This window comes from Pleurodeles waltl, chromosome 1_2 (assembly GCF_031143425.1).
Source record: "Pleurodeles waltl isolate 20211129_DDA chromosome 1_2, aPleWal1.hap1.20221129, whole genome shotgun sequence".
NCBI lineage: Eukaryota > Metazoa > Chordata > Amphibia > Caudata > Salamandridae > Pleurodeles > Pleurodeles waltl.
The window spans coordinates 397,490,069-397,517,556 of NC_090437.1; the positions used below are offsets into that span (position 1 = coordinate 397,490,069).

General features: G+C 48.5%; 1 protein-coding gene across 6 annotated transcripts in view; it reads right to left on the reverse strand.

Moving 5' to 3' along the window:
• Positions 1 to 27,488, reverse strand: part of PSIP1 (PC4 and SRSF1 interacting protein 1) — a 524,703-nt gene that overhangs the window by 285,061 nt on the left and 212,154 nt on the right. For all 6 annotated transcript variants that reach the window (XM_069240070.1, XM_069240030.1, XM_069240049.1 and 3 more), the window contains 3 exons: positions 20,440 to 20,499; positions 19,852 to 19,981; positions 6,120 to 6,234 (listed from right to left, as the gene is read on the reverse strand). In XM_069240070.1, coding sequence (XP_069096171.1) covers positions 6,120 to 6,234; positions 19,852 to 19,981; positions 20,440 to 20,499 — 305 coding nt within the window. The remainder of the gene's footprint in view (positions 1 to 6,119; positions 6,235 to 19,851; positions 19,982 to 20,439; positions 20,500 to 27,488) is intronic.

A 27,488-nucleotide genomic window follows, 5' to 3' on the forward strand; every position in this document is an offset into this window, starting at 1 on the left:
TCTTGGTTGCTCATCACAGCTACCCTAGAGAGCCCTGGCTGTCTAGACACTGCAACACTAATTCAGGTTTGCCTGGACCTACTACAAGGTGTAACACCATTGGTGTCCACCACACACTGGGCCAACTTCCTACACGTTCCATCAGGCTTACATTCTCTCCGGTGTCAAAGGTATTAAGGGCTAATGGCCCGACGGGCCTCCGTCACGAAGGGCGTGTCAAAAAGAAAAAATGGAACCGGCAAGTCAGAATGGTCGATGTGAGAGTAGGAAAACCCAATCAAATGTACAATACAGTCGAATAGAAAAGACGGAAGTAAAGTGCAGAGTGAGTCAGAGCAGAACTTGCAACACTGTGGACCCAACACTAGATGGCAGGATAATGCAAAGCATGTGTATCTACAGCCACACATGCCTTCGAACAAAAGGTCCTTCCAAAGTTAGTGTCTGTAAGGAAATGCCTCCTTGGCATGGTTACCCCCTGACTTTTTGCCTTTTGCTGATGCCAAGTTATGATTGAAAGTATGCTGGGACCCTGCTAAACAGGTCCCAGTACCAGTGTTCTTTCCTGTAGGAAGTTGGCTCTGTATATCCTATTTCAAAGAAAGAAATAGTGTGCACAGCGTCCAAGGGTTCCCCTTAGAGGTAAGGTAGTGGCAAAAGTAGATAATTCTAATGCTCTATTTTGTGGTAGTGTGGTCGAGCAGTAGGCTTATCAGAGGGTAGTGTTAAGCATTTGTTGTACACACACAGGCAATAAATGAGGGAAACACACTCAAAGACTTACTCCAGGCCAATAGGTTTTTATATCGAAAAATATATTTTCTTAGTTTATTTTAAGAACCACAGCTTCAAGATTTACATTAAACACTTTAAATGTAAGGTACTTCACTTAGATACTTTGAACTTTGAAGGAAAACAATATAATGTACATTCTTTGTAAGAATGGCACTGAGCTATTTTCAAAGTGGACACAGTGCAAAAATCAACAGTTCCTGGGGGAGGTAAGTAAAGGTTAGATTAGGAGGTAAGTAAACACTTACAAGTCTCAGTCCTGGGTCATAGGCAGCCTACCGTTGGGGGTTCAAGGCAACCCCAAAGTTACAACACCAGCAGCTCAGAGCCGGTCAGGTGCAGAGGTCAAAGAGGTGCCCAAAACACATAGGTGTCTATGGAGAACAGGGGTGCTCCGGTTCCAGTCTGCCAGCAGGTAAGTACCAGCGTCCTCGGGGGCAGACCAGGGGGATTTTGTAGAGCACTGGGGGGGGGGGGGGGGGGGAAAGACACAAGTAGGCACACAAAACACACCCTCAGTGGCACAGGGGCAGCCGGGTGCAGTGTGAAAAGCAGGCGTTGGGTTTTGTATAGAAAACAATGGAGGATCCGGGGGTCACTCTAGCGGTGCAGGCAGGGGACAGTGCGTTTTCTCAGGCCAGCCACCACCTGGGCTAGGCAGACGGTCGCCTGGGGGTCACTCCTGCACTGAAGTTCGGTTCCTTCTGGTCCTGGGGGCTGCAGGTACAGTGCTTGGTCCAGGCGTCGGGTCCCTTGTTACAGGCAGTCACAGTCAGGGGGAGTCTCTGGATTCTCTCTGCAGGCGTCGCTGTGGGGGTCCACACTGTAGGGGCATATTGCTCATGCAGCTATGCCCTTACCTGTGGTATAGTGCACCCTGCCTTAGGGTTGTAAGGCCTGCTAGAGGGGTGACTTGCCTATGCCACAGGGAGCATTTTGTGTGCATGGCATCCTGGGGGGGATGCCATGTCGACTTTGCCTTTTTCTCCCCACCAACACACACAATCTGCAATGGCAGTGTGCATGTGTTAGGTGAGGGGTCCCTTAGGGTGGCACAACATATGCTGCAGCCCTCAGGGACCTTCCCTGGTCACAGAGCCCTTGGTACCACTAGTACCTTTTACAAGGGACTTATCTGTGTGTCAGGGGTGTGCCAATTGTGGAAACAATGGTACATTTTTAGTGAAAGAAAACTGGTGCTGGGGCCTGGTTAGCAGGGTCCCAGCACACTTCTCAGTCAAGTCAGCATCAGTATCAGGCAAAAAGTGGGGAGTAACTGCAACAGGGAGCCATTTCCTTACACTTTTGCACGGTGTCCACTTTTAAAATAGCTTATTGCCATTTTTACTAAAACTGTGTATGCTATTGCCCTAATTCAAAGTTCCTAACTTACCTGTGTGGAGTACCTTGCATTTTATGTATTTACTTCAAATCTTCAACATGTGGTTCTAAAAATAAAATTAAGAAAATATATTTTTCTATATAAAAACTATTGGCCTGGAGTAAGTCTTTGAGTGTGTGTTCCTCATTTATTGCCTGTGTGTGTAAAACAAATGCTTAAAACTACCCTCTGATAAGCCTACTGCTCGACCACACTACCACAAAATAGAGCATTAGAATAATATAATTTTGCCACTAGCTTACCTCTTGGACTCTGTGCACACTATCTCTTACTTTGAGATAGTATATACAGAGCCAACTTCCTACAGTGTCTGAATGTCACTGACATACCTAAGTGATAGATACCAGAAATGTTACCTTCCAAGATAAAAACTGGATGGGCAGGAGTGGAGGGGCTCCAATGGAGGGCCCATTAGTCTAGTCAGTATGTTGTTAAGATTCCATGTTAGGGCTGGTGGGACCCAAGAAGGAAATGACTCTTAAGACCCTCCACGAAGGCCTTAATGGCAGGACTTCTGGAGTATTTGTCTTCTTCTCTAAATTTGGTTGCTGGTCAACTTTTTACAAGTACAATTGGCATACTGGTGCACCCATGAAAGTTCCTAGTATACGGTACTTAGGTACTCAGGGCATTGGTGCACCAGGGGTCTCCAGCATGTATTATATCATCCAAGGGAGCAAATGCAAACTGTGTCTGCAGGCCGGCCATTTCAGCCTGCGTGAAATGGTGAATGAATCTTTCACTCCAGATATAAGGCTTACCTTATTTCGCAGTCACTGCACTTGGACACTGTAAGTCACTCCTCTGGTAGGTCCTTCAGACAAAGGGCAGAGTGCATGTGCCTCAATGTGATGGGAACCTCTGCGTGAGCAGGGTGTCCCACAGACCCCAGGCACCATTTCCTGGTCTCTGTAAATCTTAAGGTCTGAAGTGGACAATGGTCAACACGAGTGGCCCAACTACATAATGGCGTCTTCAAACCTGGGCATGTTTGGTATCAAACATGTTAGATCATGCAACTAAAGTGATTCCAGTGCTAGTTGCATGATCCCATGTACTCTGGGAGGTTCCTTAAGAGGATCGCCCAGTTCTGCCTCTGCAGCATTATGGGGTCTAGCTGCCAGGCTATGCTGCTGCAGACCCCTGAGACTGTTCTGCCCTCCTGCTGGTGAGCCTGGCTCAGGCCAGAGACGCAGAACAAAGGATTTCCAGCAAGGGAGAGGTGTGATCACCTCCCTCTATATATTAGGTACCTGAGGGATGGGGTGGCCTCAGAGCGCCACCCAACTGCTTTGAAGGGCACATTTGGTCTCCACCTTCCATAATCCGGTGTGCACCAGTTCAGGAACCCTCAGATCCCACTCTGGGACGAAACTGCGCAAAGGACAGGGGGGTGACAACTCCCACCCTTGTCCAGTTCCTCACCTAGGGAGGTGAACAAAGCTCTGCCAGGTGGCCGGTTGATTCTGCCATCTTGGAAATAAGATGTGCAGAGGCTCCTGGAAGCATCTGACTGGTCAGGACAGATAGATGATGCCCCTGACCCTCTCTAATAGGCTGGTCACTTCAGAGAGTGACCAGCCCCCTTTTAGGGTTACTTAAGGGCTTCCCCGAGGGTGGGTCCACGGATTCGTCGGGCAAGACTCTACAAGGAACTCTCTGCGAGACGACATCTGCTCCTGGCCTCTGGAAAACCTGCTGATCTGATGTGGGTCGGTCTGGAGACCAACAATATCTTCCCCAACCCTCTTAAAGATTGTCCCCATCGCAGATAGTGGTATAAGAGAAGCCTTTGGCTTGCTTCTGCCTTTGCCACCGTCTTGGCAGGTCACCCAGGAGTGACAAATTCCTTGACCTTCTCAAACATTTCGGGCAGTAGAAGAGGCTGACCAGCCTCTTCCGGGTGTTGTATGCCCCAGGAGCCCAGCCAAGGGGATATTGAGGGCCAGGTTAAGGAGGAACCCCCTGTACTGTTGAGGGACCATCAGTCTCCTGGATGCCCTTGGTTTTGGGTCCCTTGGCTCATTGTACAGGAGCCCCTCCACCCTGTGTGACTTGTGGGTACCACTAGTATCCCCCTGTACCTTTTTAACAGCTAACTGTTGTAGGTCTTCTAGAGTGGGCACGTCCTTTGTCCACTGCTCAGGTCCTTCCTAGAGGGATCCCTGCTCCTTGGTGTTCTGCCGTACCTAACTGGTTTCCAGAAGTCAGCTCTTCTTCAGGCACCAAGCCTTCCCCCTGAGGGTTGGGCTCCTTCTGGGTCTGTAGACCTTTGGAGGCTGGGCTGCCAGTCTCCCTGCTCCCTATTGGCTTTAAGCGCTGGTACATTATTTCACCCTCCAGGATCACTTGACTCTCTCTCAGGGCTTTCTATACTCTGGTTGTGACACACCTATTCAGGTCGACCCTGCATGGTGCAGGGGTCCTCCTCCCGCCCAAGGAGAAGTTTCCAAGTCATTGCCCAGCCGATACTCAGTGATGTCAAAAGCGATTGGTACAAGTCAATATAAAGATATTTTATTAAGCTGTTAAAAAGGCGTGGACTCTCCGAGGTAACTGACAGTATAAAGCATGCTGGTTTAGGGAAGGTGCAGGCTCCTTGAAGTGTGTGCATTTTCCAGAGTACTTTGCAATTATTTTTCATTATTCTTCAGGTATGCTTTGTGTGATATTTTCATTAAATAGTTTTTTTTGTTTTCAGCATTTATAACCATCAATCAATATCTTGCAGTGCAGAACAGGGGAGCACACTCTATAGGAATTACAAAAAAAACAAAGGACTAAATCGGAAAAAAATGAACAGGGTAGCACACCACAGCTTTTCCTAGTCGCGGAAAGGACCTTCTTCCTAAGGCACTCCAACTCCTATTAGCGGCACAATTAATGCACTGGTTAAAATGACTAGCCTACCAATTACAAATTCACTCCCTTGTCTTTCCTGATTGGCTAGACTTTAGTCAAACATTGCTACAAGGCTTGAACTATTTCTCTGAACTAGTTGTGCACTGTTCAAGGTTTTTCCTCTATGCAGCCAACACAGTTCAAATGTAGTCAAGTTAGGGATATGCTAATAATTCGTTCACGAGATGTGAAAAGTACCTTTTTATCCCTGATACCAGTTATCACTACTCACATTTACAGGCAATACATCAACATTCTCTATCAATTACCAGCATGATAGAGAATGTGCCTTACTCAGTAGGTGCATGGGCAGAAATGCATGATAATACCACTTCATGCTGCCTTGAGGGTATTTCCAGTGGTGTTGAAGTATTAGCTTAATCATTTCAATCACATTTGTTTTTGTGGGTCCACCTAAATGTAGTGGTGGTATCTGGGAGCAGTCCTTCCTCATATAAAAGTCAAGTCACTTTACCCCAAGGGAGCTAGGTTTCTAGAGCTGTTTATTATTTTATTCAGAGGGGACATGGTTTAGGAAGTCTGGCCACAAAGCTCCATTGAGGTTTGGCTAGTTGGTACCGTCCTACAATAGCATACATGAGGTAAGTTTTAAAGAAAAAGCCGCCCTAATGTTTCATCAGTGTTCAACGTTTTCCTTTTATTATTTGCATTATCACACATACAATTCATTGGAAAAGGAGCTGTAAAATACTGTAGAATGGAGGAGTGTGATATCAGCATAAAGATACAAATATGTGATGCTGATATCGAATGCATAGAACTTCTGGCTAAAAGTAATAAGGAAATGTATTTTAAGGGACGACCAAACTGGACCATTACATTGATTGGCAGGAGCTAGAATCAAGCATGTGCGGGTTCTCTTCACATAACAAGAATACCTGCAGTCACTTCATTAGATATCCACGTTTGCATTACTTGGTTGCACTGTATTGCAAAGATTACTGTTACAGTCTGATCAATGCTGACTCATGCTTACATTTTATAATGTAGCAAAACAACTCACATGTTGCTTTCCGGAGGAGGTGGTCTCACTATTCTTGGCCTCCCTCTTGGCTTTGGAACTTTGATCTCCGTAGCAGCTGACGTTGCAATTGCAGCAATTGAAGCTGGATTAGAAACTAGGATTTATAGAAATGTAGAAATATTTCAGTTAGTATAGGTGTGGCGAAATAATAATTGTGGCATGAATTAATTAGAGGTTCCCACCTGCGTCACAGGGGAGTGATTTATTATTTATGAGAATACCAATGCTGTAGAGTATAAAATATATAACACAAAACATAACATACAACAATACTGCTGGCTTTCTCCTAGTCAGAACTACTGGGTACCGTATCACATGGCAGAAGCAGAAGCTACTTTTGTAAAGCAGTTAAAGCCAACCATAACTTCAACACTGGCACATATATAGGGAGCAGAAAGGAGCATCTCCATCTGAGATCTTAATTCCTGCAGTTCAATGTAAACATTAAACCACTCCAGCCCAATACTAGAGTCAGAATAGGAGGTCCCTACTAATTCTGATTTGGCTAGCAAAGAGGGTTACAGGGCGATTTGGAATTACAAGCCTTTTGGTTTGTGCATCTATTTTTACAGGGGCATTAGCAGAGGTGATCCCAGCAAGTCACTTGGTGAATTTTAAGGAGCCCTCCTCTGGAGGTACTGTCTCTGAACTTGCCCCGGTGTAGGTAAGTAGTATCTTTCTGACATAGTTACTCCCACTTTCTGCCTAGTGTCAGTGTGTTTAGACTGTAGTGCAATGTGTTGCTGCTAATCAGGACCCCAGTGTATGTGCTCTCTCCTCTAAATGTTGTTGCTGGTAAACTTTTACACCCACAATTGGCACACTGGTACACCCATGAACGTTCTTAGTACATGGTACTAAGTCCCTAGTATATGGGACTTGGATACGCCGGGCATTGGTACACCAGGGGTCCCCCATGGGCTGCAGCATGTATTATGCCACCCATGCAAACTGTGTCTGCAGGCCTGCCACTGCAGCCTGCATGAAATGGTGAAATTCCATTCCCTGGGCTTTGTAAGTGTGGGGAAGCCATCTTAAGGTATGTAGTGGACACTGGTCAACACGGATGGTCTAATTACATAATGGCTTCTCCGAACCTAGGTGTAGGAAGTTGGCTCTGTATGTGCTATTTCAAAGTAAGGAATAGCATGCACAGAGTCCAAGGGTTCCCCTTAGAGGTAAGATAGTGGCAAAAAGAGATAATACTAATGCTCTATTTTGTGGTAGTGTGGTCGAGCAGTAGGCTTATCCAAGGAGTAGTGTTAAGCATTTGTTGTACATACACATAGACAATAAATGAGGTACACACACTCAGAGACAAATCCAGCCAATAGGTTTTTATATAGAAAAATATCTTTTCTTAGTTTATTTTAAGAACCACAGGTTCAAATTCTACATGTAATATCTCATTCGAAAGGTATTGCAGGTAAGTACTTTAGGAACTTCAAATCATCAAAATTGCATGTATACTTTTCAAGTTATTCACAAATAGCTGTTTTAAAAGTGGACACTTAGTGCAATTTTCACAGTTCCTAGGGGAGGTAAGTATTGGTTAGGTTAACCAGGTAAGTAAGACACTTACAGGGCTTAGTTCTTGGTCCAAGGTAGCCCACCGTTGGGGGTTCAGAGCAACCCCAAAGTCACCACACCAGCAGCTCAGGGCCGGTCAGGTGCAGAGTTCAAAGTGGTGCCCAAAACACATAGGCTAGAATGGAGAGAAGGGGGTGCCCCGGTTCCGGTCTGCTTGCAGGTAAGTACCCGCGTCTTCGGAGGGCAGACCAGGGGGGTTTTGTAGGGCACCGGGGGGGACACAAGCCCACACAGAAATTTCACCCTCAGCAGCGCGGGGGCGGCCGGGTGCAGTGTGGAAACAGGCGTCGGGTTCGCAATGTTAGTCTAAGAGAGATCTCGGGATCTCTTCAGCGCTGCAGGCAGGCAAGGGGGGGATTCCTCGGGGAAACCTCCACTTGGGTAAGGGAGAGGGACTCCTGGGGGTCACTTCTCCAGTGAAAGTCCGGTCCTTCAGGTCCTGGGGGCTGCGGGTGCAGGGTCTCTCCCAGGCGTCGGGACTTTAGGTTCAAAGAGTCGCGGTCAGGGGAAGCCTCGGGATTCCCTCTGCAGGCGGCGCTGTGGGGGCTCAGGGGGGACAGGTTTTGGTACTCACAGTATCAGAGTAGTCCTGGGGTCCCGCCTGAGGTGTCGGATCTCCACCAGCCGAGTCGGGGTCGCCGGGTGCAGTGTTGCAAGTCTCACGCTTCTTGCGGGGAGCTTGCAGGGTTCTTTAAAGCTGCTGGAAACAAAGTTGCAGCTTTTCTTGGAGCAGGTCCGCTGTCCTCGGGAGTTTCTTGTCTTTTCGAAGCAGGGGCAGTCCTCAGAGGATGTCGAGGTCGCTGGTCCCTTTGGAAGGCGTCGCTGGAGCAGGATCTTTGGAAGGCAGGAGACAGGCCGGTGAGTTTCTGGAGCCAAGGCAGTTGTCGTCTTCTGGTCTTCCGCTGCAGGGGTTTTCAGCTGGGCAGTCCTTCTTCTTGTAGTTGCAGGAATCTAATTTTCTAGGGTTCAGGGTAGCCCTTAAATACTAAATTTAAGGGCGTGTTTAGGTCTGGGGGGTTAGTAGCCAATGGCTACTAGCCCTGAGGGTGGGTACACCCTCTTTGTGCCTCCTCCCAAGGGGAGGGGGTCACAATCCTAACCCTATTGGGGGAATCCTCCATCTGCAAGATGGAGGATTTCTAAAAGTTAGAGTCACTTCAGCTCAGGACACCTTAGGGGCTGTCCTGACTGGCCAGTGACTCCTCCTTGTTTTTCTCATTATTTTCTCCGGCCTTGCCGCCAAAAGTGGGGCCTGGCCGGAGGGGGCGGGCAACTCCACTAGCTGGAGTGTCCTGCTGGGTTGGCACAAAGGAGGTGAGCCTTTGAGGCTCACCGCCAGGTGTGACAATTCCTGCCTGGGGGAGGTGTTAGCATCTCCACCCAGTGCAGGCTTTGTTACTGGCCTCAGAGTGACAAAGGCACTCTCCCCATGGGGCCAGCAACATGTCTCGGTTTGTGGCAGGCTGCTAAAACTAGTCAGCCTACACAGATAGTCGGTTAAGTTTCAGGGGGCACCTCTAAGGTGCCCTCTGTGGTGTATTTTACAATAAAATGTACACTGGCATCAGTGTGCATTTATTGTGCTGAGAAGTTTGATACCAAACTTCCCAGTTTTCAGTGTAGCCATTATGGTGCTGTGGAGTTCGTGGTTGACAGACTCCCAGACCATATACTCTTATGGCTACCCTGCACTTACAATGTCTAAGGTTTTGTTTAGACACTGTAGGGGTACCATGCTCATGCACTGGTACCCTCACCTATGGTATAGTGCACCCTGCCTTAGGGCTGTAAGGCCTGCTAGAGGGGTGTCTTACCTATACTGCATAGGCAGTGAGAGGCTGGCATGGCACCCTGAGGGGAGTGCCATGTCGACTCACTCGTTTTGTCCTCACTAGCACACACAAGCTGGCAAGCAGTGTGTCTGTGCTGAGTGAGAGGTCTCCAGGGTGGCATAAGACATGCTGCAGCCCTTAGAGACCTTCCTTGGCATCAGGGCCCTTGGTACTAGAAGTACCAGTTACAAGGGACTTATCTGGATGCCAGGGTCTGCCAATTGTGGATACAAAAGTACAGGTTAGGGAAAGAACACTGGTGCTGGGGCCTGGTTAGCAGGCCTCAGCACACTTTCAATTGTAAACATAGCATCAGCAAAGGCAAAAAGTCAGGGGGCAACCATGCCAAGGAGGCATTTCCTTACACTAGGCATGTTTGGTACCAAACATGAAGGAATCATTCAACTATACCAATTCCAGTGCTAGTTGCATGATACCATGTACTCTGGAGGTTCCTTAGAGGATCCCCCAGTTCTGCCTGTACCTCACGGGGTCTGGCTGCCAGCCCATGCTGCTGACGACTCCAGACACTTTTCCGCCCTCCTGATGAGCCTAAATCAAGCCTTCCTGTAACCACATCTCCCTTTGAAACAGGTGTTGCTCGGGTGGCCTCTAAACATCACCAGGTTGCTTTAAAGGGCACATTTGGTGCCATTATTGCATAAACCTGTTTGCACCAGTTCAGGAATCCACAGATCCTGCTCTGAGCAAAACCACACAAATGACAGGGGAGTGACCACCCCCCTGAAAAGCTCCACCCCTAGGGAGGTGCTCAGAGCTCTGACAGGTGGCCACTTAATTCTGCCATCTTGAAAATAAAATGTGCAGAGACCCCTGGGAGCATCTGACCCATCAGGCCAGGTAGATGACATCCCTGACCCCCTTAAAAAGTTATGCCACTGCAGACAGTGACCAAACCACTTTTAAGGTTACTTAAGGGCTCCCCTGAGGGAGGGTCCTCAGATTTGTCGGACAAGACTCGACAAGGAACTCTCTGCAAAACATCTTCTGGTCCTGGCCACCGGAACTGCTTCTGGTCTGCTGTGAGTGGGTCTGGAGACCAACAATATCTACCCCAACTGAAACAAGACTGTATCCAGGGGGGTAGGATCCCACTGCAGCAGTTCCCCCAGCTCCTGCACGATTTCTGCAACCTCTGTGGCTGTGAATCCCTCAGGGTCACAAGGACTTTGTTTGCATTCACGAAGGAAGAAGTAATCTCCCTTGGAGTGAAGGAATCACTCCCCTGCATCCACAGGCACCTCAAGACGACAATGACCGGCTGGTGGATCCTTCTGTCCCACAGACAAGGAAAAGGCTCTCGTCACAGGTGGTGGTTCTGTGGTCCTCTCTGAGTCTCCCTTGTCTTCTCACCAACTTGGGAGACGGTGGGCCCTCGCTGCAGCCACTGGGACGGACCCCTGTTGCTCCTGCCAAGGCTTTTTGGCTCTTCCTCCAGGATATCTTCACGTTCCAAGAAGCCCCAGGCTTCAGCACTCTGCAACTCTAAGATTAGCTTCTTCTCTGCAGCTCCTGCGATGTGGGATTTTTGTTGTTGTTTTTGTGCTGCTGAGGCCTCCCTGCAATTCCCTGTGCCTACTGCTAGTCGGTCACTCGCAGGGGATCCTCACTCCGGCTGGCTGGCTTTCCTCCCTGCCGAAGACCTGCACTGAGTCTCTTTCAAGGGTTGAGCCACTAGGGCCATGCTGGTCCTTAAAAAAAAACTACAATCATCCTTGCAACAACTATTTGCGTTTCCCAAGGCTTGTTGGTGGCCCTGCCAGCCACTGACCCTCCTGCAATTCGGTGACTGACGTTGGACAGCTTGTGGGCGACTTCGAGGATTTCCTGCATCCCCTGGACTCCGCAGCTGGACTTCTTCCCTTACCATCCTGCAGGAACTTCACCTCTAAGAGGTTGGACATTACCTACCTGCACCGCCTGGACATCTCGAAGTGGTCTGGACACTGTTCCCTTCTTTTTCAGGTTCTCCACGTCCATAGTCCACATTTGGGTTCCATCGGCCTGGTACACAGGCTGTGACAGCAGCTGGACAACTGAGGCTTCCACAGACTCCAATGACATTTCTATGAACCTGGACTTCCTGCTGTAGATATTACGGGTATTCAAGTGTGGCGGCACTTGCCAACCTTCTTTGTGCCAACTGGTTTCTTTGGTGTCCAATAGGAAGGGTCCTGAATCCATTAAAATCCAAATGTGACTGTCCTGTGTTAGCCTATGTGATACCCAGCTCGATAACTCAGCACCTGGGCGCCTGTTGGATGTCTGGTACTTACCTCTGGTAACTTATTACTTCCCCAGACCCTGGGATTCTAACATACTTACATTGTTTGGGCACTTCCATTCTTATACCACTTTCTTAATACACAATTTGGTCCCCCCCATAGGGCCTCATTAATTTCTGTGCTTTTCCAGTTTTTGTTTTTAGGTGTATAATTTGTATATAGATATCTCCAAGTGGAACTATACCAATGTTAGTAAAGCAGTAGTAATGTAATAAAGAATACTTTATTTTTTCAACACCTGGTGTGGTTCTTTCTTGTGTGAGAGTTACTCACTGATCATTGTAGTATTGCAAGTGCTTTACATTCCTCCTAGATAAGTTTTAACTGCTCACCACAGCTACCCCTGGAGAGCTTTTGCTGTCTGGACACCTAAACACTATCACTAAGGGTTGCTTGGAATCAGTGTAGGGTGCCACAGCACAGGTGTACACCCTAAACTGAGACAGACTACTACATCCAACACAAAAAAATATTTTGTTGCATCTGGCCAAAATCAATCTCTATAGGAAGAAGTCTGCAATGTGTCCATGGCTTTTTCTGTCTTGTTTGCCTTTTTCATGTCCTCCAGGCTCTTATCTACCTCTGGCCCAAAGAGATGGTTTCCTATGATAGTCGCAAGTAGGAAGCTGGCTCGCTATATGGTGTACTAAAAAGAAGTACACCATGCAGAGAGTCCAGTGGATCTGCAGTTGGTTTGTGTAGGAAGCTGATCTGGTGTGTGGTGGACTCCTATGGTGTTGGCACCTTAACCAGGTCCAGGCACTCCCTATTAGAGAATGAGGACAGTGTCTAGGAAGCCAGTGCTCTATAGAGGTAGCTGTATCAGCAGCCAAGACTTATCTAGAAGTGTAAAACACTTGCAATACCACAGCAGTCACTTAGTAACGTATCACACCTGAAAGGAACCACACAGTGTTACACAAATAAAAGTACTTTATTACAGTAGCACTGAACTAGATTACTTATAGGCGGTCCCCCAACTTGAGGTAAGTACACTGTAAAGAAATGGCTCCCTGTTGCAGTTACCCCCCACTTTTTGCCTGATACTGGTGCTGACTTGACTGAAAAGTGTGCTGGGACCCAGCTAACCAGGCCCCAGCACCAGTGTTCTTTCACCTAAAATGTACCGTTGTCTCCACAATTGGCACAACCCTGGCATCCAGGTAAGTCCCTTTTAACTGGTACCCCTGGTACCAAGGGCCATGATGCAAGGGAAGGTCTCTAAGGGCTGCAGCATGTCTTATGCCACCCTACGGACCCCTCACTCAGCACAGACACACTGCTTGCCAGCTTGTGTTTGCTGGTGGGGAGAAAATGACTAAGTCGACATGGCCCTCCCCTCAGGGTGCCATGCCAACCTCACACTGCCTATGGCATAGGTAAGTCACCACTCTAGCAGGCCTTACAGCCCTAAGGCAGGGTGCACTATACCACAGGGGAGGGCACATGTGCATGAGCACTATGCCCCTACAGTGTCTAATCGAAACCTTAGACATTGTAAGTGCAGGGTAGCCATAAGAGTATATGGTCTAGGAGTCTGTCAAAAACGAACTCCACAGCTCCATAATGGCTACACTGAATACTGGGAAGTTTAGTACCAAACTTCTCAGAATAATAAACCCACACTGATGCCAGTGTTGGATTTATTAAAAAATGCACACAGAGGTCATCTTAGAGATGCCCCCTGTATTTTACCCAATCCTTCAGTGCAGGACTGACTGGTCTGTGCCAGCCTGCTGCTGAGAGACGAGTTTCTGACCCCCTGGGGTGAGGGCCTTTGTGCCCTCTGAGGCCAGAAACAAAGCCTGCTCTGGGTGGAGGTGCTTAACACCTCCCCTCTGCAGGAACTGTAACACCTAGCAGTGAGCCTCAAAGGCTCAGGCTTCGTGTTACAATGCCCCAGGGGGCAAAGTTGCAGTCTTTGGTGAACAGAGCTGCTGTCCTCGGGAGTTCTTGGTCCTTCTAGATGCAGGGCAGTCCTCTGAGGCTTCAGAGGTTGCTGGTCCCTGGGGAAAGCGTCGCTGGAGCAGTGTCTTTAGAAGTGGGGAGACAGGTCGGTAGAGCTGGGGCCAAAGCAGTTGGTGTCTCCGTCTTCTCTGCAGGGTTTTTCAGCGTAGCAGTCCTCTTCTTCTTAGGTTGCAGGAATCTAGTTTCCTAGGTTCTGGGGAGCCCTTAAATACTAAATTTAAGGGCGTGTTTAGGTCTGGGGGGTTAGTAGCCAATGGCTACTGTCCTTGAGGGTGGGTACACCCTCTTTGTGCCTCCTCCCTGAGGGGAGGGGGGCACATCCCTAATCCTATTGGGGGAATTCTCCATCTGCAAGATGGAGGATTTCTAAAAGTCAGAGTCACCTCAGCTCAGGACACCTTAGGGGCTTTCATGACTGGCCAGTGACTCCTCCTTGTTTTTCTCATTATCTCTCCTGGACTTGCCGCCAAAAGTGGGGGCTGTGTCCAGGGGGCGGGCATCTCCACTAGCTGGAGTGCCCTGGGGCATTGTCACACGAAGCCTGAGCCTTTGAGGCTCACTGCTAGGTGTTACAGTTCCTGCAGGGGGGAGGTGTGAAGCACCTCCACCCAGAGCAGGCTTTTGTTTCTGTCCTCAGAGAGCACAAAGGCCCTCACCACGTGGGGTCAGAAACTCGTCTCTCAGCAGCAGGCTGGCACAGACCAGTCAGTCCTGCACTGAACAATTGGGTAAAATACAGGGGGTATCTCGAAGATGCCCTCTGTGTGCATTTTTTAAAATAAATCCAACACTGGCGTCAGTGTGGGTTTATTATTCTGAGAAGTTTGATACCAAACTTCCCAGTATTCAGTGTAGCCATTATGGAGCTGTGGAGTTCGTTTTTGACAGACTCCCAGACCATATTCTCTTATGGCTACCCTGCACTTACAATGTCTAAGGTTTTGCTTAGACACTGTAGGGGCATAGTGCTCATGCACATATGCCCTCACCTGTGGTATAGTGCACCCTGCCTTAGGGCTGTAAGGCCTGCTAGAGGGGTGACTTACCTATGCCATAGGCAGTGTGAGGTTGGCATGGCCCCCTGAGGGGGGGGTGCCATGTCGACGTAGTCATTTTCTCCCCACCAGCACACACAAGCTGGCAAGCAGTGTATCTGTGCTGAGTGAGGGGTCCCTAGGGTGGCATAAGACATGCTGCAGCCCTTAGAGACCTTCCCTGGCATCAGGGCCCTTGGTACCACTGGTACCTTTTACAAGGGACTTATCTGTGTGCCAGGGGTATGCCAATTGTGGGAACAATGGTACATTTTAGGTGAAAGAACACTGGTGCTGGGGCCTAGTTAGCAGGGTCCCAGCACACTTCTCAGTCAAGTCAGCATCAGTATCAGGCAAAAAGTGGGGGGTAACTGCAACAGGGAGCCATTTCTTTACAAATATATTTTTCTATATAAAACCTATTGGCCTGGAGTTAAGTCTTTGAGTATGTGTTCCTCATTTATTGCCTGTGTGTGTACAACAAATGCTTAACACTACCCTCTGATAAGCCTACTGCTCGACCACACTACCACAAAAAAAGAGCATTAGTATTATATAATTTTGCCACTATTAACCTCTAAGGGGATCCCTTGGACTCTGTGCACACTATCTCTCACTTTGAGATAGTATATACAGAGCCAACATTCTACATACCCTTTCACCCCAGGTCACTTTAAGTCACCCCTATGAGTTTGAGTTTGAGTTTATGACTTTGTAAAGCGCATAGCTACCCTGGGGCATCCCAGCGCTAAAGTACACAATGAATCACAGAGGAACCGAAAGGGGGAGATTAACTGCGGAAGAGGATGGTTTTCAGCTTCTTCCTGAAAAGAAGTTCTGAGGATTTGTGACGGAGTTCAAAGGGCAGAGCATTCCAGAGCCGCGCAGCCCTGATGGAGAACGAGTTGCTCATGATCTCTTGACAAAGGGAATATAACCCTGTCGAGAAGATTGAGATCTGAGGAGTCTGGGGGGTGCATAGAGTGAAATCCGTGTTCTAAGAAAGAGGGGGCCCTTATTGTGTATGGCTCTATGAACAAAACACATGGATTTAAACTGAATGCGCTGTTTGATCGGGAGCCAGTGTAGAGTTGCAAGTGCCGGTTTAGCAGAAAGGTGCCTAGGGGTGTTCATCAGAAGTCTAGCTGCAGCGTTCTGCACAACCTGCAGCCTCTTTATTACATACTCTGGGGAACTCAGGTATAGAGAGTTTCCATAATCCAGGCGAGAGAGAACTAAGGCCTGTACAAGAATTCTTCTGGCAGTAAACGGCAGAAGATTAAGAATCTTCCTGAGACTTCTAATAAAGCTGAAGCAGACCGAGGAGATTCTTTTAGCCTGCAGCTCCATTGTCAAACGGGGATCAAGCAAGAAACCTAGGCTTCTTACCTGTGTTATTGGAGGGGGCAGACTGTTCAAAGCCTCCGAATGCACTGCCAAAGGGACGGCAGGGGTGCCATTGCCTACAATCAATACCTCCGATTTAATGTCATTAAATTTAAGTTTAGATAAGGTCATCCAATCCCCAATATCTTTCATACAGTCGGCCAAATTGGCAGAGGAAGAGTCCCCACTACTTGAGAGAGATACCACCAATTGAGTGTCATCAGCATAAGTGACCATTGAAAGGTTGTAAGGAGCGACTACTGTGGCCAAGGATGATAAATAGATGTTAAACAAAGTAGGGCTCAAAGACGAGCCCTGCGGGACTCATGGTGGGCCCTCCTAGCCCATAGGGCAGGGTGCAGGTCCCTGTGTGTAAGGGCACCCCTGCATGAGCAGAGGTGCATCTACGAAGTCCAGTTCCAATGCACTGGACTTCATAAGTCTTCATTTACTTGTGTACTGACCACAGGTCACATACCTGTGGGCCCAGTTACATAATGGTGACTCCAAACCTAGGCAAGTTTGGTATCAATCATGTCAGAATCATACCTCAATACTAATGTCAGTATTTGTGGTATGATCCCATGCAGTCTGGGGACTCCTTAGAGGACCCCCCAAGTATTGCTTCTACCAATCTTCCAGGGTTTGCAGGCAGCCTGCCCAGTTGCAGCCCCTCAGACAGGCTTCTGCCGTCCTGCTGCTCGACCAGCAGGGGAAGGCAGAACAAAGGATTTCCCGTGGGAGACGGGATGCAACAACCTCTCCCTGGGAAATAGGCGTTACAAGGCTGAGAAGAGGTGACCTCCCCACAACACCAGCTTGCTTTGAAGGGCACATTTGTTGCCCTCCTTGAGTAGTCTGGTTTGCATCAGTCCAGGGATCTCTGGTCCCTGTTCTGGCACAAAACCACACAAAGGAAAGGGGAGTGACCACTCCCCTGCCCATCACCACCCCAGGGGTGGTGCCCAGAGCCCCTCCAGGTGGCCGCTCGATTCTGCCATCTAGGAAAGAAGATGTGCAGAGGCCTCTGGAGCATCTGGTTGGTCAGGACAGGTGACTGACGCCAGTGACCCCCTCTGATAAGTGGTCACCTTGTAGAGTGACCAAGCCTCCTGTTACAGCTATATAGGGGCTTCCTTGCGCGTCCCCACATTCGGCATGCAAGACTCCACCAGGACTCCTTTGCATCAACCTCTTCTGCTGCTGGCCACCAGAACCACTGGTGGATTTCACAGTAACCAAACAAGCCTGCAACTCCCGAGCCGACCTTGCAGGACCGTTTCTCCGGCTCCTTCCAGAAGGAATCTACCTTGGAGTGAAGGAGTCACAACCCTGAATCCGCAGGCACCTAAGGCAATGATGTCCTGCTAATGGAATCTTCTGTCATCCGGCTCCAGGAAGAATCTCCAACACAGATGGTGGTGTGGAGGGCTCCTCTGGGTCCTCTCTACCTACTGTCCAACTTGGAAGACGGTAAGCCCTTGCCTCTTCCTTCAGGACTGTGCCCCTGTGCGCTGCAACTCTTGCAGCAACCAGGGCTTGTTGACTCCTGCTCTGAGGGACCAAGCTTCAAGTAGCCCCGGCCTCCAGCACTTCAACCTTCCAAAGACAGTCTCTCCCTTTGCTGCTCCAGAGACGTGGGAAAGCTCTGCAGGTGTGCTGACTGGGCCTAAATGCAAATTACTGTGCCTGCTGCCAGAGGGGGCTATGACTGATGGTTCTCCCGACTACTGAGGGTCAGCCCAAACTCCCCTCCGAGGGTCGAGTTCCCTGGACCTTGCTGGTCCCCTTTTTCTCTGCATATCCTCTTCTGCCCAGATTTGCATTTGCCAAGGCTTTTTGGTGGCCCACCTGACCACTGACCATCTACAACCCGGCGACCGCTGTGGGACATCTTCTGCATGACTCCAAGGACCTCCATGAAGCTACTTGGCTCCGCTACAGATCTTCATCTTCCATTGTCAACTTAGATCTTCATTCACAGAAGAGTTGGTAGTGTCTCCTGCCACCTGGACACTCCTGTGAGGACTGGTCTCCGTCCCCTTCTTTTGCAGATCCTCTTTAACCGGAATCCACTGTTGAGTTCCACTGGATTGATCGCGGTTTTGTAATCTTCCTTTTGCAAGTCCCCTAGTTAGTCTCTGGGAGGACTAGATAACTTATCCCTGCTCTCCTGGTCACTCGGGGTCATCTAGGCACTCAACTATCGGGGGCGCCGCATTCTCCTAGCTCCCTTCTAACTATTACACCTCCTTCAGTGGGATACCTAACTTAGCATTCCACTATTTTAGTATATGGTTTGGCCCTAGCTATTTTCTACTATTTCTTGCCAACGCATGTTGTTTTCCTTTGCTAATTCCTATAAGTAATCTAGTTCAGTGCCTTTATTTTTGTAACAATGTGTGGTTCCTTTCATGTGTGACTGCTGTGGTATTGCAAGTGCTTTACACTCCTCCTAGATAGGTTCTGGCTGCTCCCCACAGCTACCACTAGAGAGCCCTGGCTTCCTAGACACTGTCTCACTAACTAATAGGGGTTGTCTGGACCTGGTATAAGATGAAACCACCATAGTTGTCCACCAAACTCCAGGCCGCTTCCTACACCCACTTTCTAGGGGAAGTGCTCATATGGGGGTGTGGTGACCCACGGGTCAGTAGCCCATTGGCTACTACCCACCACACCCCTAATGCCCCTAAATTCAGTATTTGGGGGGAGACCCTGGCACCAGAGAGGCAGATCCTAATGAACTAAGAATACCAAGGACACTAAGAGCGGCAACAGCTCTCATACGACAGGATAACATTGTAGAACTCAAAAATTGCTCTGTGTCCACTTTTTAAAGTTAAAAAAATTCCTATTCAAAAATGCACTTACCTGAACAATTTTTCTCTGATGGCTAAACATAAGCAAAGATACCTGCTATTTTTATAAATTGGTGTGGAATTCCTTCTTGAGTTGTGTGTCTCGTTTTTTGACTACTGTGTGTATTTGTAGATGTCTTGCACTCCTCAGTGTTAAGCCTAAGGCTGCTCAACCACGCTACCCCCTAAATAGAGTACTTTGGGACTGCATAGCAAGCCCTGTCCACTTCACTGGGGAATTCCTGGACCTCTTACATGGTATTCATATAACACATAAAGGGCCAGCTTCTCACAGTGAGATAAAATATAACTTCACACAAATATTCCAGCAGTCATGCTAAAATAGGCCTTCCTGGCACATGAGTTCTATACACATCTAGATGCAATTTTGTTAGCTATTCACCAATGTTGAACCAGAAGTCTTGGTCCAGTGGTACCATAGATTCACTGGGACAGCAGACAGCATTTACCCCATCAATGAAATGGGGTAAATGTATGTTCAAATAATAATAATGATAATAAAAATAAACACAAACAGTAAGGTTCTTCTGACTTTACACAAGCATGGACCTTGGGGATACATCGAAGGTTGCTATAGTTGCCAGGACACACACGTTTTTCTCCCTCACAGGTACATGTTTCAAAGTAAGTGGTAGAACCTGTAACATGCAGGTATCTATGTCAACAATTTTAAGAGAAGACTGTGGTAATATTTTCTTATTACTTAAGCCCACCTGGTCTTCCTCTCTTAGGACCCGGCTTTGGAACCACAGTGCTGAGGGGAGCTGCTGCTGTGGTCACTGTTGATGCAGCTACAGCTGCCAGCGCTGCTGCTGCCTGTTCTGCTTCAGCTTGTATGTCAACCTAAATAGTAAAAAAAAAAAAAAAAAGCCCATGCTTGTCATGATAATTAGAGTTTACAAAACATACGTTACAAAAATAGAATTTGTAACATGTTCCTCGACATTCTTAAGAATGAACAGCAACTGGATTTGAAACTCTTACTGTATGTTTGCCCAAAATTAGAACCAGGAAAAGGGATCCCAAAACAATAGGAGGAAAATAGAAGAAAATGTGAAAGCTTCTTTGTAACTTTCCTACAAGCCTAAGCTAAGCTTTAGGTTGTTCATGCAGTTCATGTGTCAAATGCCATGTAGCAATGTTGTGATCTAGGTCAGTGTCTGATACGGAGCAGGTTGGCTTGCTTGGGATATAGCTTGTGGAGAGCAACTCTACTAGTCAAACATCAAAAAGAAGCAGTGCAGCACTGTCTTGCCCCAAGAGTTATCTCTGTATATAAACATGGGTTAACACCAGGTTACCTTTCTTTTTCTGCCTCTTCGTGCTTTTACCACTGGAATTTCAGCTGGTTTCATCACGTCCTGCCAAAACAAGACAAATAACCAAATACTATATTACAAGATAGGAAAACAAATATAAAACAAACATATGCTATACTGATGTGAGGAAATGGGGTGTATAATATGGTGTGATTGTGCATCCTCAACTTGGAGGGAGAAGAAGGGAGGGATTTGTTTTTAACTCTCCTCATAACCACTAACATGACCGTTTAAATCGTGTGTATGCAGTTTTTCTGTTAATTTAAGACTGCCTGTTCCTCTTTGGCATACATTCTTAGATAAAATAAAGAATGGTTGTAGGAAGTTGGCTCTGTATGTGCTATTTCAAAGTAAGGAATAGCATGCACAGAGTCCAAGGGTTCCCCTTAGAGGTAAAATAGTCGTAAAAAGAGATAATACTAATGCTCTATTTTGTGGTAGTGTGGTCGAGCAGTAGGCTTATCCAAGGAGTAGTGTTAAGCATTTGTTCTACATACACATAGACAATAAATGAGGTACACACACTCAGAGACAAATCCAGCCAATAGGTTTTGTTATAGAAAAATATATTTTCTTAGTTTATTTTAAGAACCACAGGTTCAAATTTTACATGTAATAGCTCTTTTGAAAGGTATTGCAGGTAAGTACTCTAGGAACTTTGAATCATTACTTTAGCATGTATACTTTTTACATAAAACACAATAAGCTGTTTTAAAAGTGGACACAGTGCAATTTTCACAGTTCCTGGGGGAGGTAAGTTATGGTTAGTTTTCACAGGTAAGTAAGTCACTTACAGGTTTGAGTTTTTGGTCCAAGGTAGCCCACCGTTGGGGGTTCAGAGCAACCCCAAAGTTATCACACCAGCAGTTCAGGGCCGGTCAGGTGCAAAGGTCAAAGAGGTGCCCAAAACACATAGGCTATAATGGAGAGAAGGGGGTGCCCCGGTTCCAGTCTGCCAGCAGGTAAGTACCCGCGTCTTCGGAGGGCAGACCAGGGGGGTTTTGTAGGGCACCGGGGGGGACACAAAGTAGCACAGAAAGTACACCCTCAGCAGCGCGGGGGCGGCCGGGTGCAGTGTGCAAACACGCGTCGGGTTTCCTTCAGGTTTCAATGGGAGACCAAGGGGTCTCTTCAGCGATGCAGGCAGGCAAGGGGGGGCTCCTCGGGGTAGCCACCACCTGGGCAAGGGAGAGGGCCTCCTGGGGGTCACTCCTGCACAGAAGTTCTGTTTCTTTAGGGGCTGGGGGCTGCGGGTGCAGGGTCTTTTCCAGCCGTCGGGAAATGGAGTTCAGACAGTCGCGGTCAGGGGGAGCCTGGGGATTCCCTCTGCAGGCGTCGCTGTGGGGGCTCAGGGGGGACAACTTTGGTTACTCACAGTCGTAGAGTCGCCGGAGGGCCCTCCCTGAGTTGGTTGTTCTCCACCAGTCGAGTCGGGGTCGCCGGGTGCAGTGTTGCAAGTCTCACGCTTCTTGCGGGGAGTTGCAGGGGTCTTTAAATCTGCTCCTCGTAACAAAGTTGCAGTTCTTTTGGAGCAGGGCCGCTGTCCTCGGGAGTTTCTTGTCTTTTTCGAAGCAGGGCAGTCCTCAGAGGATTCAGAGGTCGCTGGTCCCTTGGAAAGCGTCGCTGGAGCAGGTTTCTTTGGAAGGCAGGAGACAGGCCGGTAAGTCTGGGGCCAAGGCAGTTGGTGTCTTCTGTTCTTCCTCTGCAGGGGTTTGTCAGCTCGGCAGTCCTTCTTCTTGTAGTTGCAGGAATCTAATTTCTAGGTTCAGGGAGAGCCCTTAAATACTAAATTTAAGGGCATGTTTAGGTCTGGGGGGTTAGTAGCCAATGGCTACTAGCCCTGAGGGTGAGTACACCCTCTTTGTGCCTCCTCCCAAGGGGAGGGGGTCACATCCCTAATCCTATTGGGGGAATCCTCCATCTGCAAGATGGAGGATTTCTAAAAGTTAGAGTCACCTCAGCTCAGGACACCTTAGGGGCTGTCCTGACTGGCCAGTGACTCCTCCTTGTTGCTTTCTTTGTTCCCTCCAGCCTTGCCGCCAAAAGTGGGGGCCGTGGCCGGAGGGGGCGGGCAACTCCACTAAGCTGGAGTGCCCTGCTGTGCTGTGACAAAGGGGTGAGCCTTTGAGGCTCACCGCCAGGTGTTACAGCTCCTGCCTGGGGGAGGTGTTAGCATCTCCACCCAGTGCAGGTTTGTTACTGGCCTAGAGTGACAAAGGCACTCTCCCCATGGGGCCAGCAACATGTCTCTAGTGTGGCAGGCTGCTGGAACCAGTCAGCCTACACAGATAGTCGGTTAAGTTTCAGGGGGCACCTCTACGGTGCCCTCTGTGGTGTATTTTACAATAAAATGTACACTGGCATCAGTGTGCATTTATTGTGCTGAGAAGTTTGATACCAAACTTCCCAGTTTTCAGTGTAGCCATTATGGTGCTGTGGAGTTCGTGTAAAACAGACTCCCAGACCATATACTCCTATGGCTACCCTGCACTTACAATGTCTAAGGTTTTGCTTAGACACTGTAGGGGCACAGTGCTCATGCACTGGTACCCTCACCTATGGTATAGTGCACCCTGCCTTAGGGCTGTAAGGCCTGCTAGAGGGGTGTCTTACCTATACTGCATAGGCAGTGAGAGGCTGGCATGGCACCCTGAGGGGAGTGCCATGTCGACTTACTCATTTTGTTCTCACTAGCACACACAAGCTGGTAAGCAGTGTGTCTGTGCTGAGTGAGGGGTCTCCAGGGTGGCATAACACATGCTGCAGCCCTTAGAGACCTTCCCTGGCATCAGGGCCCTTGGTACCAGAGGTACCAGTTACAAGGGACTTATCTGGATGCCAGGGTGTGCCAATTGTGGAATCAAAAGTACAGGTTAGGGAAAGAACACTGGTGCTGGGGCCTGGTTAGCAGGCCTCAGTACACTTTCAATTCAAAACATAGCATCAGCAAAGGCAAAAAGTCAGGGGGTAACCATGCCAAGGAGGCATTTCCTTACACAACCCCCCCCCCCCCCAAACGAAAGAGGATGAGACTAACCTTTCCCAAGAGAGTCTTCATTTTCTAAGTGGAAGAACCTGGAAAGGCCATCTGCATTGGCATGGGCAGTCCCAGGTCTGTGTTCCACTATAAAGTCCATTCCCTGTAGGGAGATGGACCACCTCAACAGTTTTGGATTTTCACCTTTCATTTGCATGAGCCATCTGAGAGGTCTGTGATCAGTCTGAACTAGGAAGTGAGTACCAAAGAGGTATGGTCTCAGCTTCTTCAGGGACAAACCACAGCAAAGGCCTCCCTCTCAATGGCACTCCAACGCTGCTCCCTGGGGAGTAACCTCCTGCTAATGAAAGCAACAGGCTGGTCAAGGCCATCATCATTTGTTTGGGACAAAACTGCCCCTATCCCATGTTCAGAGGCATCTGTTTGCACAATGAATTGCTTGGAGTAATCTGGAGCTTTTAGAACTGGTGCTGTGCACATAGCTTGCTTCAGGGTGTCAAAGGCCTGTTGGCATTCTACAGTCCAGTTTACTTTCTTGGGCATTTTCTTGGAGGTGAGTTCTGTGAGGGCTGTCACAATGGATCCATATCCCTTCACAAACCTCCTATAGTACCCAGTCAAGCCAAGGAATGCCCTGACTTGAGTCTGGGTTTTTGGAGCTGCCCAGTCCAGAATAGTCTGGATCTTAGGCTGGAGTGGCTGAACTTGGCCTCCACCTACAAGGTGTCCCAAGTAAACCACAGTTCCCTGCCCTATCTGGCATTTGGATGCCTTGATAGAGAGGCCTGCAGATTGCAGGGCCTTCAAAACCTTCTTCAGGTGGACCAGGTGATCCTGCCAGGTGGAGCTGAAGACAGCAATATCATCAAGATAAGCTGCACTAAAGGATTCCAACCCAGCAAGGACGTGATTCACCAACCTTTGGAAGGTGGCAGGAGCATTCTTTAAACCAAAGGGCATAACAGTGAACTGATAATGCCCATCAGGTGTGGAGAATGCTGTCTTTTCTTTTGCTCCAGGGGCCATTTTGATTTGCCAGTACCCTGCTGTTAAGTCAAAGGTACTTAAGAATTTGTCAGCCCCTAATTTGTCTATTAGCTCATCAGCTCTAGGAACGGGATGAGCATCTGTCTTGGTGACAGAGTTGAGACCTCTGTAGTCCACACAAAACCTCATCTCTCTCTTTCCTTCTTTGGTGTGAGGTTTGGGGACTAAGACCACTGGGCTAGCCCAGGGGCTGTCAGAGTACTCAATTACTCCCAATTCCAGCATCTTGTGGACTTCCACCTTGATGCTTTCCTTAACTTGGTCAGACTGTCTAAATATTTTGTTTTTGACAGGCATGCTGTCTCCTGTGTCCACATCATGGGTACACAGGTGTGTCTGACCAGGGGTTAGGGAAAAGAGTTCAGCAAACTGCTGCAGGACCTTCCTACAGTCAGACTGCTGTTGGCTAGAGAGGGTGTCTGAGTAGATCACTCCATCTACAGAGCCATCTTTAGGGTCTGATGAGAGGAGATCAGGGAGAGGTTCACTCTCAGCTTCCTGGTCCTCATCTGTCACCATCAACAGATTTACATCAGCCCTGTCATGGAAGAGCTTAAGGCGGTTCACATGGATCACCCTCTTGGGGCTCCTGCTTGTGCCCAGGTCCACCAGGTAGGTGACCTGACTCTTCCTTTCTAGTACTGGGTAAGGGCCACTCCATTTGTCCTGGAGTGCCCTGGGAGCCACAGGCTCCAGGACCCAGACTTTCTGTCCTTGTTGAAATTCAACCAGTGCAGCCTTTTGGTCATACCACAACTTCTGGAGTTGTTGGCTGGCCTCAAGGTTTTTACTTGCCTTTTCCATGTACTCTGCCATTCTTGAGCGAAGGCCAAGTACATAGTCCACTATGTCTTGTTTAGGCTCATGAAGAGGTCTCTCCCAGCCTTCTTTAACAAGAGCAAGTGGTCCCCTTACAGGGTGGCCAAACAGAAGTTCAAAGGGTGAGAATCCTGCTCCCTTCTGAGGCACCTCTCTGTAACCGAAAAGCAGACATGGCAAGAGGACATCCCATCTCCTTTTGAGTTTCTCTGGGAGCCCCATGATCATGCCCTTTAATGTCTTGTTGAATCTCTCAACAAGGCCATTAGTTTGTGGATGATATGGGGTAGTGAATTTATAAGTCACCCCACATTCATTCCACATGTGTTTTAGGTATGCTGACATGAAGTTGGTACCTCTGTCAGACACCACCTCCTTAGGGAAGCCCACTCTGGTAAAGATACCAATGAGGGCCTTGGCTACTGCAGGGGCAGTAGTCGACCTAAGGGGAATAGCTTCAGGATACCTAGTAGCATGATCCACTACTACTAGGATGTACATATTTCCTGAGGCTGTGGGAGGTTCTAGTGGACCAACTATGTCCACACCCACTCTTTCAAAGGGGACCCCCACCACTGGAAGTGGAATGAGGGGGGCCTTTGGATGCCCACCTGTCTTACCACTGGCTTGACAGGTGGGGCAGGAGAGGCAAAACTCCTTAACCTTCTGGGACATATTGGGCCAGTAGAAGTGGTTGACCAACCTCTCCCACGTCTTGGTTTGTCCCAAATGCCCAGCAAGGGGAATATCATGGGCTAAGGTCAGAATAAACTCTCTGAAACCCTGAGGCACTACCACTCTCCTAGTGGCACCAGGTTTGGGATCTCTTGCCTCAGTGTACAGGAGTCCATCTTCCCAATAGACCCTATGTGTTCCATTTTTCTTGCCTTTGGACTCTTCAGCAGCTTGCTGCCTAAGGCCTTCAAGAGAGGGACAGGTTTCTTGTCCCTTACACAACTCTTCCCTTGAGGGTCCCCCTGGGCCCAAGAGCTCAACCTGATAAGGTTCCAGCTCCATAGGCTCAGTTCCCTCAGAGGGCAGAACTTCTTCCTGAGAAGAGAGGTTCTCTTTTTGGTGTTGTGTTGCAGCTGGTTTCCCAGCTGACTTTCCTTTTCTCTTGGTAGGCTGGGCCATTTTTCCAGACTCCAGCTCTACTTTTTCACCCTGTGCCTTGCACTGTGCCCTAGTCTTGACACACACCAGTTCAGGGATACCCAGCATGGCTGCATGGGTTTTCAGTTCTACCTCAGCCCATGCTGAGGACTCCAGGTCGTTTTCAAGCAAACAGTCTACTGGGATATTTGAGGAGACCACCACCTGTTTCAGGCCATTGACCCCTCCCCACTCTAAAGTTACCATTGCCATGGGATGTACTTTAGTCTGATTGTCAGCATTGGTGACTGGATAGGTTTTTCCAGTCAGGTATTGGCCAGGGGAAACCAGTTTCTCGGTCACCATAGTGACACTGGCACCTGTATCCCTCAGGCCCTCTACACTTGTCCCATTAATTAAGAGCTGCTGCCTGTATTTTTGCATGTTAGGGGGCCAGGCAGCCAGTGTGGCTAAGTCCACCCCACCCTCAGAGACTAATATAGCTTCAGTGTGACACCTGATTTGCTCTGGGCACACTGTTGATCCCACTTGGAGACTGGCCATTCCAGTTTTAGCTGGATGGGAGTTAGAAGTGGTATCTTTCTTGGGACAGGCCTTGTCTCCAGTTTGGTGTCCAGACTGACTACAGCTACGACACCAGGCCTTTTTGGGATCAAAGTTTTTACCCTTGTACCCAGAATTGTTTTGTGAAGAGGCTCTGAGCCCACCCTCCTGTGCAGGTTTTTGGGGGCCTGTAGAAGACTCTTTACTATCTTTGTTTTTGGCTGTCTCACCACCTTTCCCCTGGGGAGGTTTTGTGACCCCTTTCTTTTGGTCACCCCCTGTGGAAGTTTTGGACACCCTAGTCTTGACCCAATGGTCCGCCTTCTTTCCCAATTCTTGGGGAGAAATTGGTCCTAGGTCCACCAGATGCTGATGCAGTTTATCATTGAAACAATTACTTAATAGGTGTTCTTTCACAAATAAATTGTACAGCCCATCATAATCATTTACACCATTGCCTTGAATCCAACCATCTAGTGTTTTTACTGAGTAGTCTACAAAGTCAACCCAG